The sequence below is a fragment of the Haliotis rufescens genome, unplaced genomic scaffold (genome assembly GCF_023055435.1).
Source record: "Haliotis rufescens isolate VD_foot unplaced genomic scaffold, xgHalRufe1.0.p SCAF_11, whole genome shotgun sequence".
NCBI lineage: Eukaryota > Metazoa > Mollusca > Gastropoda > Lepetellida > Haliotidae > Haliotis > Haliotis rufescens.
This window is the reverse complement of record NW_025963791.1, coordinates 14,025,537-14,040,353: the sequence shown is the minus strand read 5'-3', so window position 1 is coordinate 14,040,353 and position 14,817 is coordinate 14,025,537. Positions and strand designations below refer to the sequence as shown.

At 41.2% G+C, this 14,817-nt stretch overlaps 1 protein-coding gene across 4 annotated transcripts in view; it reads left to right on the top strand.

Moving 5' to 3' along the window:
* The window catches only part of LOC124110657 (uncharacterized protein DDB_G0290685-like), a 33,602-nt gene extending 23,680 nt beyond the window's left edge, over positions 1-9,922 (top strand). For all 4 annotated transcript variants that reach the window (XM_048392273.1, XM_048392274.1, XM_048392272.1 and 1 more), the window contains one exon: positions 2,824-9,922. In XM_048392273.1, coding sequence (XP_048248230.1) covers positions 2,824-2,931 — 108 coding nt within the window. In that variant the 3' untranslated portion in view covers positions 2,932-9,922. The remainder of the gene's footprint in view (positions 1-2,823) is intronic.
* The last annotated feature ends 4,895 nt before the right edge of the window (positions 9,923-14,817 follow it).

The following is a 14,817-nucleotide window of genomic DNA, read 5'->3' as shown; positions in this document are numbered from 1 at the left end:
TAAATACCCGGGGTACTTACTGAATGTTGCAGATTTAAGTAGACCTACCCAGAACCTAGTACCCCCACCCCCCTTTAATGAGCTGGGGAGAAGTTAAATACCCGGGGTACTTACTGAATGTTGCAGATTTACCTAGACCTACCCAGAACCTAGTACCCCCACCCCCCTTTAATGAGCTAGGGAGAAGTTAAATACCTGGGGTACTTACTGAATGTTGCAGATTTAAGTAGACCTACCCAGAACCTAGTACCCCCACCCCCCTTTAATGAGCTAGGGAGAAGTTAAATACCCGGGGTACTTACTGAATGTTGCAGATTTACCCAGACCTACCCAGAACCTAGTACCCCCACCCCCCTTTAATGAGCTTGGGAGAAGTTAAATACCCGGGGTACTTACTGAATGTTGCAGATTTAAGTAGACCTACCCAGAACCTAGTACCCCCACCCCCTTTAATGAGCTAGGGAGAAGTTAAATACCCGGGGTACTTACTGAATGTTGCAGATTTAAGTAGACCTACCCAGAACCTAGTACCCCCACCCCCCTTTAATGAGCTGGGGAGAAGTTAAATACCCGGGGTAATGCTGAATGTTGCAGATTTACCTAGACCTGCCCAGAACCTAGTACCCCCACCCCCCTTTAATGAGCTAGGGAGAAGTTAAATACCCGGGGTACTTGCTGAATGTTGCAGATTTACCTAGACCTGCCCAGAACCTAGTACCCCCACCCCCCTTTAATGAGCTAGGGAGAAGTTAAATACCCGGGGTACTTACTGAATGTTGCAGATTTAAGTAGACCTACCCAGAACCTAGTACCCCCACCCCCCTTTAATGAGCTGGGGAGAAGTTAAATACCCGGGGTACTTACTGAATGTTGCAGATTTACCTAGACCTACCCAGAACCTAGTACCCCCACCCCCTTTAATGAGCTAGGGAGAAGTTAAATACCTGGGGTACCTGCTGAATGTTGCAGATTTACCTAGACCTGCCCAGAGCCTGATCTTCAGCCCCATGTCTGCAGCAAATGTCTTTACAAATTCCAAATTGGAGTAATAAATTTCCCAGTTCATGTAATAACTAATTTTATGGCTTTGTAGAGGCTTTACTGTATTTCACTGACAACAGGACCATTAAGGAGGAAGAGATTTTAATGCATAGTTTCATAATATTGCTTGAATGCAATCTCATAATACAATTTTAAAATACCTCTGAATTTAAGAAAATAAGAACTGTAAGAAAATCCCAAGTTTCCATGAAACAATATTTTTCCCACATTGCCTGCCAGGGGCACTCAGTTTTTGATCCTGTATAAATCCCTGTGTGGTGTGAAATCTTTTATTCCTTAAGTTTTGGGGGTTTGGTGTTAGGGTTGGAGGTTTTCATGGGGAGAAGGTCTACAAGTCTCCCATATGACAAAATCAGCTTTTCGACAGATTTACAATAAAGGCAAACATAACTTTCTTATCATCCTAGTTTTACTCTTATAAAAAATAAATGGCATCTTCATTCTATGTAGAAATGAGCTTCAGTGGAAAAACATAAACTTGACATACTCAGGGGGTCTGCTGCACAATCAGCCTTGTTAATCATTGCGATGAAGGAATCTCATCACAAAATCTTTTTGTACATGTCATGTTCACAACTGAGTTCTAAGGGGATAGAGGCTGTGTCTCAAAACAAGGGTGTAATATGTGAAGCCTACACCTTGTGTATTGGGATATTCTCTCACTCAATCGTGGGCAATGGTTATTAAGATTTTTTATAATAGTGCTTAAAAGATGTGGATGGGTTGTTCAAAACATTAGGATTGGTTGTTTAGAATGTAGGGATGGGTTGTTTAAGATTTGCAGATTGTTTGTTTAAAACAAGAATGTTAAGTGTGTGAGTTAGTGAATGTTGATGCCAGTCAGCAATATTGCATCTTTGTCCCTTGTTTACGTCACGTGTTCAGATTAAACTGTGCTAATTTAGAATGATCTCACTGCATAAGGTTTCAAATGTTATTTATAGAGCCATCAAATTAGCTTTAACAATCAGGTTTTTATTGTGATTTGAAACCTCAGATTGACCAATCAGAATCGAGTATGTTCCAAATTCAAGATTGAATTACTTATACTTTACTATTTTGCGAGGGCTGGTCAAAAAGTTTTAAGCCTAACAAGCAATACCAACATTTGTGAAAGTGTACTTGTTCTGTTCCAATTCTGTGTCCATCTGGACCCCTATCACGTTCAACTGGCTGTCACTCATATACAAACGGCCTCAACAGACCAAATACACTTGCAATGAACTACTCAAACAATGTACTACATTGACTAGTTCACTTTGTTATGGCCCATACTTGAAAGTTAATCAGGCTTAGAACGTATTGACCAGCCGTCGTATGATGACACACTATCAACCAGGAGGATGTTACCCCCACCCTCTAGGCACCCGGCATACCGCTTAATTAGTAAATAATTAAGTAAATTAGACTTGGATTTTCTCAAATAATGCATGACCATGCATGCTCATTAGCTTAGGGCTAAACATTTTATTGGTTGTCACTCTTTGCAAGAAAAAATACGTAAAATGAATTTCAACACTGAAATATTGGCATCTGAGTAACAAATAAACATTTCATGGCATCCAGTGTACAGCACTGCGGCATCCAGAGTACCCCTTACCAGGCCTCAGCATCTAGCGTACCAAAAGGGGATTAGCACCTTCAACCAGGATGCACATTGCTACCTCTTAATCCACAGGATTAATGAGAAACGGTTCATCTAAATAACCCTGTAACAAATACATGCACAGCAATGAAACCTGTATTGTTTTTTTTTCACAGGGAATGATCATGAATGGAAGAAACTTCAGGAACGGAAACCATGGCAACTATAGACATGAGAGACCTGGAGAAGAAAATAAAAGGCTGCTGGAAAATGTGTACACATAATATGTTGTTCAGTTAATATTCTCCTGATTGTGTTCAGTTGTTAGGAAGGTAGATTATGTGGAGGTGCTGTAATACACGTTTCTGTGCATATGTAAATACTTGTGAATCTGGAATACTAAAACAAACAAATATAAGAAACTGCCCAATCTCATTAACATCAGATCTTAGTTAACGCTATCGCTAAACAAAGATCTGATGACATCCCATTATAGGTCACGTCAGAATGACCCTACATCCGATCAATCAGAGCGTGGCTTACCAGATCATGAAAGTGACAGTCGGAATGTGTTTTCTAATCATGCAACCTCGAAAATGTCAATACAGGCTTTTCCGACCGACAGTTACGACCCGTACGACTGATTCCGTCAAAATTATCGCCTATCTCACGCTTCAGTGGGATAAACATTTGAACGGAGGAGGCGTTGAACAGTATGTGGGAAGCACTTCTATACAATCTCAACCATATATTAGACATTCCTGAATGTTCGTTTGTTCAGTTTTCAAAATTTTAATCGAGAACTGTGTCAACATAATTTTCAAGCATAGTCTGAAATGGAAGTCACCAGGTTGAAATGAGTGCCCTAAAGCTTGAGAAAGCTGGTTTCTAATTGTCTGATGTCGACTTCTTGTTAATCATTTTAGTGGTCGGTCAAAGTTCGCGAAAGGTCGTTCTGACGTGACCCGTAATGGGATGTCCTCAGATCTTTGTTTAGCGGCAGCGAGAACTCAGATCTGATTTTAATGAGATTGGAAACTGCCTTAATTGCTCTCCTGCTGTTGACAAAAGGAGCTTACAGCTGTACATCTGAAAAGGAACTGTTAGTTTTTCTGTTTATTTGTGTTCTGTGATGAATGCAAACTAATATGTCTGTCCTCCTCATCGGGCTGATCCAGAACCTGATGTTGCCTATCTCCGGCAGCTGCTCCGTTGGGTACTTAATAGGCAGGAGGAGTTTCTACAACGAAATACTGTAACTATGGTAAACTGGTCAGTTATGGTAAATAATGTGTGCTGTTATTATGAGATATGACAGGTTATACTTCCAAATGTTTTGCAAATTGTATTTTTAGAAACAAATCTTATTTGAAAAAGTTGAATGTGTATCAGTGTTTCATGATTTAGTCTATTCATGTATGGTCCTATTGTCCCCAACTATTGTTTTACAAGGACATTTATCACTTGTAGATACTGGAGCTGTAACGCCCAAGGTTTCCAGAACCTACCATTTAATTAAAGTCACACCCATTACTTTCGTTGGATTTGATCATCGGAAAGTTTCACCATGAGCAAGTTTAGGGCCACAGGTAGTCTCTGACTATCCTTTAATATACTGGGACACATTAGAAATGGGACAGTTATTGTCCCAATCAATGTTTGTGACACGAGTTGGAGAGGAATGTGTTGATAGTTTAACACTTTAAAATAGAGTTTATTATTAAGATCAATTTATGATCATATACTGACTTACTTCAGTATTTATTGAAATCTTTTTCATCACTACTTCCTTTATACAGCAAGATGACTGAAAAACTGTTCAATGCAGAGTTAAATCCATCTCACTCATTCACTCACTCACAGTTTCAATAACTATTTTCAGTTAATAACGACTTTCTCAAGTGTTTCTTAAAAGTATTTTCAATAAGTATTGCCTTTCTACAAGGTTATGTGAAATTATTTACACTTAGTAGTGCCTTTCTACAATGTTTCATGCATTTTTTTTCACTTAGTATTGCCTTTCTACAATGTTTCATGAAAATATTTTCAATAAGTATTTCCTTTCTACAATGTTTCATGATATTATTTTCCATTAGTATTGCCTTTCTACAATGTTTCATGAAATAATTTTCAATTTCTACTGCCTTTCTACAATGTTTCATGAAATATTTTCAAGTATTATTGACTTTCTTCATTGTTTTATGAAAATATTTTCCATTAGTATTGGCTTTCTGCAGTGTTTCAATATGGTTATCATGTTTCTCGTGATCACTGTACTAAACATTGCTAAATACCTTCAAATTATTTTTGTTGAAATCAAAGGACTAACGTTTTCTACAAGTGTTTCAGCTGTACTGTGATATTGAATATAGATGTTCGGGGCTGAGTCAAAAGACATGTCCTTGATTTTATTGTGAAAGACATACAATGAACAACAGATAGAAATCACAAACAAATGCATCGAAACAAATTTAAAAGCTTCACCTTTGGCAGTTTGCTGGAAGTATGCTTGTGTTTTGTGCTCAACATTATGTAAAGCCATATGTACAGGCAGACAGACACTGAAATGGGCCAGATAGAAATTTTGTCTTTTGACACAGTCCCCTTAAATGGGAATACATGTTTTGTGGTACTTTTTGTATAAAAATATGTGCACCATTGGTAACCATGACGATTGATGATAGATATGGCTGACATGATCTTTTTTAAGACTAGTCATCTAATGGGGATTAATGTTGTGTGGGAGTGATCTATCACATCATAGCAGTGATCTAATACCACGTAGCTGTGATCTAACACCACATGGCAGTGATCTATCACCACATAGCAGTGATCTAACACCACATAGCAGTGATCTAACACCACGTAGCAGTGATCTAACACCACATAGCAGTGATCTAACACAACGTAGCAGTGATCTAACACCACGTAGCAGTGATCTAACACCGCATAGCAGTAATCTAACACCACGTAGGAGTCTAGTGTCTTACATTAACCAAATGTTGATAATAGTGGGAATCTTTACCTAAACAAGCACAAGCTGTAGTGTGCCTTGATGCAATGTGTTGTGGGCCTTGTTGCAATGTGTAGTGTGTTGCTAACATGTTAATACAACCTGTCTCTGTATGTAAACTGTACATAGGAGAGCTACTTTAGTGGGACTACATTTTAACATGGTGCTAACATTTTATGCAATGTAGATTTGTCTGTAGTTAGAATCCTGTATTTCCAGGTATATCAGAGAGTTAGCTATTGGGGAAGAAGCAATCACCTGGGTTTGTTGATGATGTTGTATCTCACACCAAGTATTAATGGCATCACAGCTGTATGAACAAACACTTTCATCACAATCATCTGTCAGCTCTCAGTGACTGCTTGAAGTGGAACCATTCTCCCATGCAGTCATACCCTTGCTTCACAATCATCTGTCAGTGACTGCGTTAAGTGGAACCATTCTCCCATGCAGTCGTACCCTTGCTTCACAATCATCTGTCAGTGACTGCGTGAAGTGAACCATTCTCTCATGCAGTCGTACCCTTGCTTCACAATCATCTGTCAGTGACTGCGTGAAGTGAACAATTCTCCCATGCAGTCGTACCCTTGCTTCACAATCATCTGTCAGTGACTGCGTGAAGTGGAGCCATTCTCCCATGCAGTCGTACCCTTGCTTCACAATCAGCTCTCAGTGACTGCATGAAGTGAACCATTCTCCCATGCAGTCGTACCCTTGCTTAACAATCATCTGTCAGTGACTGCGTGAAGTGAACCATTCTCTCATGCAGTCGTACCCTTGCTTCACAATCGTCTGTCAGCTCTCAGTGACTGCGTGAAGTGGAACCATTCTCTCATGCAGTCGTACCCTTGCTTCACAATCATCTGTCAGTGACTGCATACAGTGGAACCATTCTCCCATGCAGTCGTACCCTTGCTTCACAATCATCTGTCAGTGACTGCATAAAGTGGAGCCATTCTCCCATGCAGTCGTACCCTTGCTTCACAATCATCTGTCAGTGACTGCATACAGTGGAACCATTCTCCCATGCAGTCGTACCCTTACTTCACAATCATCTGTCAGTGACTGCATACAGTGGAACCATTCTCCCATGCAGTCGTACCCTTGCTTCACAATCATCTGTCAGTGACTGCATAAAGTGGAGCCATTCTCCCATGCAGTCGTACCCTTGCTTCACAATCATCTGTTAGTGACTGCATACAGTGGAACCATTCTCCCATGCAGTCGTACCCTTGCTTCACAATCATCTGTCAGTGACTGCGTGAAGTGGAGCCATTCTCCCATGCAGTCGTACCCTTGCTTCACAATCATCTGTCAGTGACTGCGTGAAGGGAACCATTCTCCCATGCAGTCGTACCCTTGCTTCACAATCATCTGTCAGCTCTCAGTGACTGCGTGAAGTGGAACCATTCTCCCATGCAGTCGTACCCTTGCTTCACAATCATCTGTCAGTGACTGCATACAGTGGAACCATTCTCCCATGCAGTCGTACCCTTGCTTCACAATCATCTGTCAGCTCACACATATGTCGCAGTGACTGCTTGAAGTGGAACCATTCTCACATGAAGTAGGGCTACACTCAATGGTGATTCAGGGCTTATTTTATGTTTGTAGAATTAGGCATGCAGAGTTACATCCATATTCATCATGATGTGATGGAGTTTGAATCCTAGATTTGCCAAGATCACAACCCTTGGTCTGTCAGCACCACACCAGGTTGTGTTTCACCGAAGTGGTCCACTTCTAGACCTGTGTCACCTTTGGCTTCCTCCCCCAAATCTGGATAAGCTGTGATGTGACTAGATACTGTTCGAAGCCGCCTTATACCGTAATCCTCACTCAGAAGGGTGTCTCAGGTATTGTTGCTAGGTTGGGTGTGATGTCTCTGTTACGCTTAATATCCCTGACAGTCATCCAGTGCATTGGCAAACAGGCGGCTAATGTCATCATGAAGGAAGGCCCTAATCACGTGGGGATGATCTTTGCCCAATGTCTAATCGGACAACAATTTTTTAGGTTAGACCTGGGGCCCCACATATTTTTGGGTCATTTTCTTCCACCACATATCATTTTAATAACTTTTCAGAAAGGACAAATTTTATGTTTGCTTGGCTCTGTTGGTCTGTTTGAATAATATCCCTTCACCTAAATATGAAATTGCACCCTTGATAAACGTATGTTGTGCAGTGCTACCATATCAGCAATATTATATTGACATATAACTTTTATGATATTCAAACATGGCAGAAGTGAAAATACTGAGCTGCCTGTTTCAGATCTCTTTAAAGTATTTTACACCCATTTATGACATATGTTTAATGACAAAGGTTATATTCTGATACAGATAATATGTTGTTTAGTGTAAAATTAACATTGGTAGGAAGTTGTTATTTTTTTATCATTGTAACTTAAATGGATTTTGTCTCAACTGACTTTAAGACGATTGTTGGGGTTGTCTCTCATGGTGTGGTGGAAATGTCACCTGGGACACACATGTTGCCTGGGGGGATACGGAGCTGTATCCCCCTTCTCAGCAGGATGTTATTGCTGTAGATGGATGCTAGGGGTAGCATGCCGATATACAACAATGGCTTCCCGGTGCAGGTGTATTGATTGAGGGTGTCATGTGTTTTGCTTATCAGTGAACAGTTCAGCCTCATGTTTGGTAGGAATTAGATTTTTGTATTTGAAGTACATTTATGTATTATTATGATCAGAGCAACTTATGTTTTTGCTTTACAGATCAGCCCACTTTTAATTCATCTTAAGAAAAAAATGAAAATGCTGTTTTTAATGAAAGATGCTTATTGTAAACATCTTCTCATTATAAGCCTGACAACATCTTATTTTGCTTTTTCCAGCTTTTTGACTGATAATTGAGACTTGTTTTCCTCTTCCCTCCTCCTCTCCTCTGCATGTCCCTCTTCCCTCTCCTCCCCATTTCTTCCCCCTCATCTCTCCACCCCTCACATCTCCACCCCCCTCATCTCCACCCCTCACATCTCCACCCCTCACCTCCTCATGTGGGATGGGGTAGCCTAGTGGTCAAGCGTTGTGTCATCACACCTAGGTTTGATTCCCAGCATAGGAAGCCCATTCTTGATGTCCCCTTCTATGATATTGCTATTATAGGAAGAAGCATAAACCCAACTCATCATCATATATGCTCAGACAAGAATACTCTTTACAAATACAGCTGGTTCAACCCTTGTTTGTACAACACATATCTCTTAATATTACAGCTGTTTTCATAAGGCAATATTTGATATTCTTAAAACCACTCATATTTCATAGCAATGAACATTACTTGTCCAGGGATATTGATGTATTGTCCTTGGCTTGCAGGCATATTGTTTAGTGTGTGATCAGTGGAGGAATATAGTAAGTTTTGTTTCTATGCATTGTATGGAAGCACAGTCACAATGGCCTATCAATATGATGTGTACACAGTCTGTCCAAAAAAATTTTTTGAGTACGGCTCAAATTTGTGATTTGGTATTATTTTAATATATTTTAATATATTTTAATATATACTTCATGACTACTCTGTCATGACATTGCATATTAAGGAACACCCAATATATTCCTTTGACTATAGTTCATCTGTCATGATGTGGCAGATCATCTGGAGTCATGTGAAAAAATCGGTTCTTTTACATCTTTTGGGTAGTATATTTAATGTGTTAATATATGGATGGTTATTAGCTGAGCTAACTGACTTGGTGTTAATGGTAAGCGTAAATGGGTAGACCAAAAACTACAAAGTATGGAGTAAAGTCGCAGACTGTGTACACTATAATCTGTCGCCCAGACTCAAGAGAATAAGTTAAACAAGTCCAACTCAAGTCTTGAACATTTTGGCAAGTCTAGATTGCCTCAGCTCTAGCCTTACATTAAGCTTTGGCTCCATTTGGATTTTATTTTGTAGCTATATATTTTTATATAAGATAACTTTATTTCTGTGACTAAATGTTAGTCTGTGTACACTACTGCACTGTCGGAAATACCCATGACAGCTCGAGCTGAGAACAAAGACCCATACAATCAGGACTTCTTTCGTCCGCAAGTCATTCACTCTCTCAGCTCCATGTGGAGTCTGCTGGCTGTAGTGGTAAGTATGGGTTTTATAATGTCTGGTTTTGCTTGGATTTTAAACAAGTGTTCTTTACATGAGTATTCTTATGAAGTCATTTTAATATGCTGTTTTTTATTTTCATGTTTCACTCATGTGTGGGTGTTTTATAAATAAAAATACCAGGGTGGATGTGGCGTTGTCTGTTATACAGAATCTTCGCAAGGCAAGAGAGTTCACTGAGAGTCCAGTTTCCGCCCTTGCCGAACTAGGCTGGAATTCCTGGGCTTGATCATAGCGCCACCAGTGGCTATTACCAGTTATGTCCCTTCTAAGCCTCTCGTATGGACTAGTCACATTCCACCTCTCGTATCACTTGCATTTGCTTCAAACAAAATGGCAGCGCCCAGTCAGGACAATCTGATCAATAATCAAGATCTTACATTGCGAAGTGCATCAAATCACGTGAACACCTTGATTAAAAACATGAAAAGATTTGGAAAACGAGTTGGCGGTGCAAATGCTTTGCAAATCCTGCAATCGACCAAAATCAGCACAACAGTTTATGAACTGGATTTCAATTTTGTTGTGCGATTTTGATTCGTCTATGCATAGACTCATTAGTCCAGCCAAAATGTAACTCCATAATACCAGCCTAGTTCGGCAAGGGTGGAAACTGGACTTTTATAGTCAGTTAACTCTCTTGCCTTGGGAAGATGATTTTACAGAGGAACTGAGATGCTGATGAAATATACTCAACAACAAAAGTTCTTGTGACACCAATAAGTAAAGTTTGGTTTTCAATATTACATGTAGTACATGTATGGAATCAAGTCACAAAAACGCAACTGCTACAGAAAAGCATGCATTCCATGCAAAAGTTGATTTTAATGCAAGCCCCATTCATTTCACTACCAAAGAATGGGTATAAAACGTGCGTTAACATGATTCCATATGCATTGTTTAGCATTGTGCTGACAACAACCACTCAGAAAAACAACAAAATTACGCAATTATTCAACAATATGAAATGCCACGCCTGTCCGAAAATGAGCGTCTGCGAGCCATTGGTATGTTTGAAGCAGGATCGAGTCAACGTGATGCTGCAAGACAATTTAACATCCACAGAAACACCATTTGGTGTTTATGGCAACGTTGGCAACAGACGAATGCAGTCAGAGACCATCCTCGGAGTGGCAGGCCACGCGTAACCAGTAATTCCAGCCAGCAACAGAGACTGCAAGAAGCATCCCTGGCCTTCGACGAATATCTTCACAAACCGTACGTTGTCGACTCAGATGTGCAGGGATTGTCGCCAGAAGACCCGCCAGACATCCCATTTTGACAGGAAACCACCGTCAAGCACATTTTTCAGTGGTGCAGACAGCGTCAACGCTTGATGGCCATGCAGTGGGGACAAGTTCTATTCACTGACGAGTCTTGTTTTCACCTCAGCCACAGCGATGGACGGATTCGAGTGTACCGACGTCGAGGTGAACGTTCAGCAATAATTGTGTCATGGAAGAAGATCGGTTTGGGGGCGGCAGCCTTATGGTATGGGGTGGGATGGCAGCAAGACAGAGGACCTGTTTGATAGTCGCAGAGGGAAGTCTCAACTGACAGTGCTACCGCGACGAGATCATCGGCCCTGTTGTTCTACCATTTTTGCGTCGTCATGGCCCAGGCATTACCTTTCAACATGACAACACCCGGCCTCATATTGCTTGACTTGTTCAGGATTCTCCTCAACAAAACAACGTGAATGTCATCCCCTGGCCGGCTCGCTCCCCTGATCTCTCACCAATCGAGCACATGTGGGATGAGATGGATTGGCGCCTTTGATGCAACCACGTTTCCACAGACACTCCAGGAACTTCGAAACCAGCAGATATGGACAGATATCCCATGAGACGAAGATGTGTTGCTTGCATCGCAACCAGAGGTGGACACACAAGCTGTTGATTTGTAAATTGACATTTTGGCATGTTCATGTTTTTTAGGAAATCACGCATTTTCTGAAGTCAGTATGGCAAATTACCATTTGAACACTTACAGGAGTCTTTTATCTGTTGCAAACCGAAATTGTTTCAGATTTGCATTAAATCTTATTCAATGTCCCAGGAACTTTTGTTGTTCAGTATACATTCAGCCAGGACAAGATCTAGCTCCCCTGCACCTGATTTGTTTCTTGTTTTATGGATGACTACTCTAAATATTGCAAAAGTAAAATATTTAGTAAGGATTAGCTACATGGATGAACAACTTCTTTATTACAATAGGAGCGAAGTTTCTGTGTAGGTTCTGACACCATTCTCAAACAAGTGAGCTAACAGTGTTAGAAAGTACACCGAACCATTGCTCCTAATTGTAATAAAGAAGTTGTTCATCCATATATCTTATCCTTACTTAGTACACTAACTTCTAAATGCCTCTCAAATAAGTTAGAAATTTTTTATAAATAAGGCAAAAAGATTGAAAATATGCTTACACAGATCAAACAAGACAGAGCTTGATCACCTGACCTCTGCTTTAGTGGGCTCTGGTGACAAGCTGCAGACTCTACTACGATCTGCCCATGTGACCAGAAAACAGGCAACAGACTGCTACGATCTGCTCATGTGACCAGAAAACAGGCAACAGACACCGCTAAGATCTGCTCATGTGACCAGAAAACAGGCAACCGGCTCCGCTAAGATCTGCTCATGTGACCCAAAAACAGGCAAAAGACACCGCTAAGATCTGCTCATGTGACCAGAAAACATGCAACAGACTCCGCTAAGATCTGCTCATGTGACCAGAAAACAGGCAACAGACTCCGCTGCGATCTGCTCATGTGACCAGAAAACAGGCAACAGATACCGCTAAGATCTGCTCATGTGACCAGAAAACAGGCAACAGATACCGCTAAGATCTGCTCATGTGACCAGAAAACAGGCAACAGATACCGCTACGATCTGCTCATGTGACCAGAAAACAGGCAACAGATACCGCTAAGATCTGCTCATGTGACCAGAAAACAGGCAACAGACACCGCTAAGATCTGCTCATGTGACCAGAAAACAGGCAACAGACTCCGCTGCGATCTGCTCATGTGACCAGAAAACATGCAACAGACACCGCAAAGATCGGCTCATATGACCCCCAAAAAGGCAACAGACTCCGCTAAGATCGGCTCATGTGACCAGAAAACAGGCAACAGATACCGCTAAGATCTTTGGACCTAAGTGGATGCCATTACTTCTGCTGTTGCCTTTGGACCTAAGTGGATGCCATTACTTCAGCTGCGGTCATTGAACTGAAGTGAATGTCATTAGTTCTGCTGTGGCCATTGAACTGAAGTGGACACCATTAGTATTGCTGTGGCCATTGAACTGAAGTGGACGCCATTAGTTCTGCTCTGGCCTTTGAACCTAAGTGGATGCCATTAGTTCTGCTCTGGCCATTGAACTGAAGTGGACACCATTAGTATTGCTGTGGCCATTGAACTGAAGTGGACACCATTAGTATTGCTGTGGCCATTGAACTGAAGTGGGCGCCATTAGTTCTGCTGTGGCCTTTGAACCTAAACGGACGCCATTACTTCAGCCACGGTCATTAAGCTGAAGTGGACACCATTAGTTCTGCTGTGGCCATTGAGCAGTTCAACATGAACCCAAGCTTCCAACACTCAATTATCCTGTTTTATCGGAATGTAACTAGGAAATAGTTTCGGAACTAGGGAAGCAGGGAACTAAGCCAGGCATAATTGGGGCACAGTTCAGAATATCAGACAGGGGGGAAGTGGTTATGCGCCCGCACACATGAAACAGATTACAGGAACAAAAAAAACCACAAGAATGTTGACATAAAATGTGAGAAACGAACAGCCAAAGACAAATGTTCACATGACACATACTTCAAATTTTGTTTATTGTATAAATGTTTATATCATATGTTGAAATTACATTTATGACCCGTACTGAAGCATTACCCGACTTCAATAACGGCATCTCTTCAAGACGGCCCTGTGTCCACGTGCAGGAGAATGTGCGTGCGGTGTGTGTTCCGATACCTTGCAGCGTTGCGTTAAGTTATTAAACTGTATATTTGAAACATAAACATGTGGTGCATACACTTGCGCTGCTGAACTCCTCACCACGTCTGCGGGAGGCACAGCGTTCTGTCTGTTCCCAATCCCCGACATCCTCCCGCTGTGGGTGCAGTCTTCTCACTTCCTTCCAGTGTGGCACAGACACGTTGGACGCACATGGCTTAACGGTGTATCTATAGTCTCTCAGAGACCAGGAAACATAAAACTATCTGAAAACTCCCAACAGTACCTTTGGCAAGTATAGATGTCCAATTATTCTAAGCCGCTAAATAGGGCCTGTGGTGTAGCCTAGTGGTTATAACGTTCGTTCGCCTCGCCGAAGACCCGGGTTCAATTCCCAACACGGGTCCAATGTGTGAATCCTATTTCTGGTGTCCCCTGCCGTGACATTGCTGGACTATTGCTAAAGGCGGCTTAAAACCATACTCACTCACTCACTCACTAAATAATTGGGATACCACGTTAAATTTTAACTCACTTTCTCTAGATTCTTCACATTAAGAAACAGATACTCAAGGAACCAATCTATTATATATTGAAGACAATTTAACAGAAACAAATTTCAATTATTTTCATGTCAGAGATAAAATTGAGTCAATGTGCCTGGACGTACATGACTGACGACTTTCATGTGTGGTCGAGCCTGGACCCTACAAACCAAAGAGAACGGAGATGGTTAATCAAGTCATGTACTATTTAATTGTTTGTTTTTTATCACACCAAATTTCTAAGATATTGCTAAAAGCGGCGTAAAATCATATTCACTCACTTTATTACACCAACAAGACGTTAACAGGTGGTATTTGTTTCCCTTCCTGAAGGACTGGTCGGCTCGGAGTCCATGTCTGAGAGGGGTATATCCATGTTAAACTGCGACATGGTATCTCAGTGGGTTAGCCTACAAACCCCGCATAAGTCGGGACTAGTACAAGCAGCCACTCATTGCACGTCTGTTGTGCACGTCGCTAAATAACTACTTGTATCAAGAATCAAGA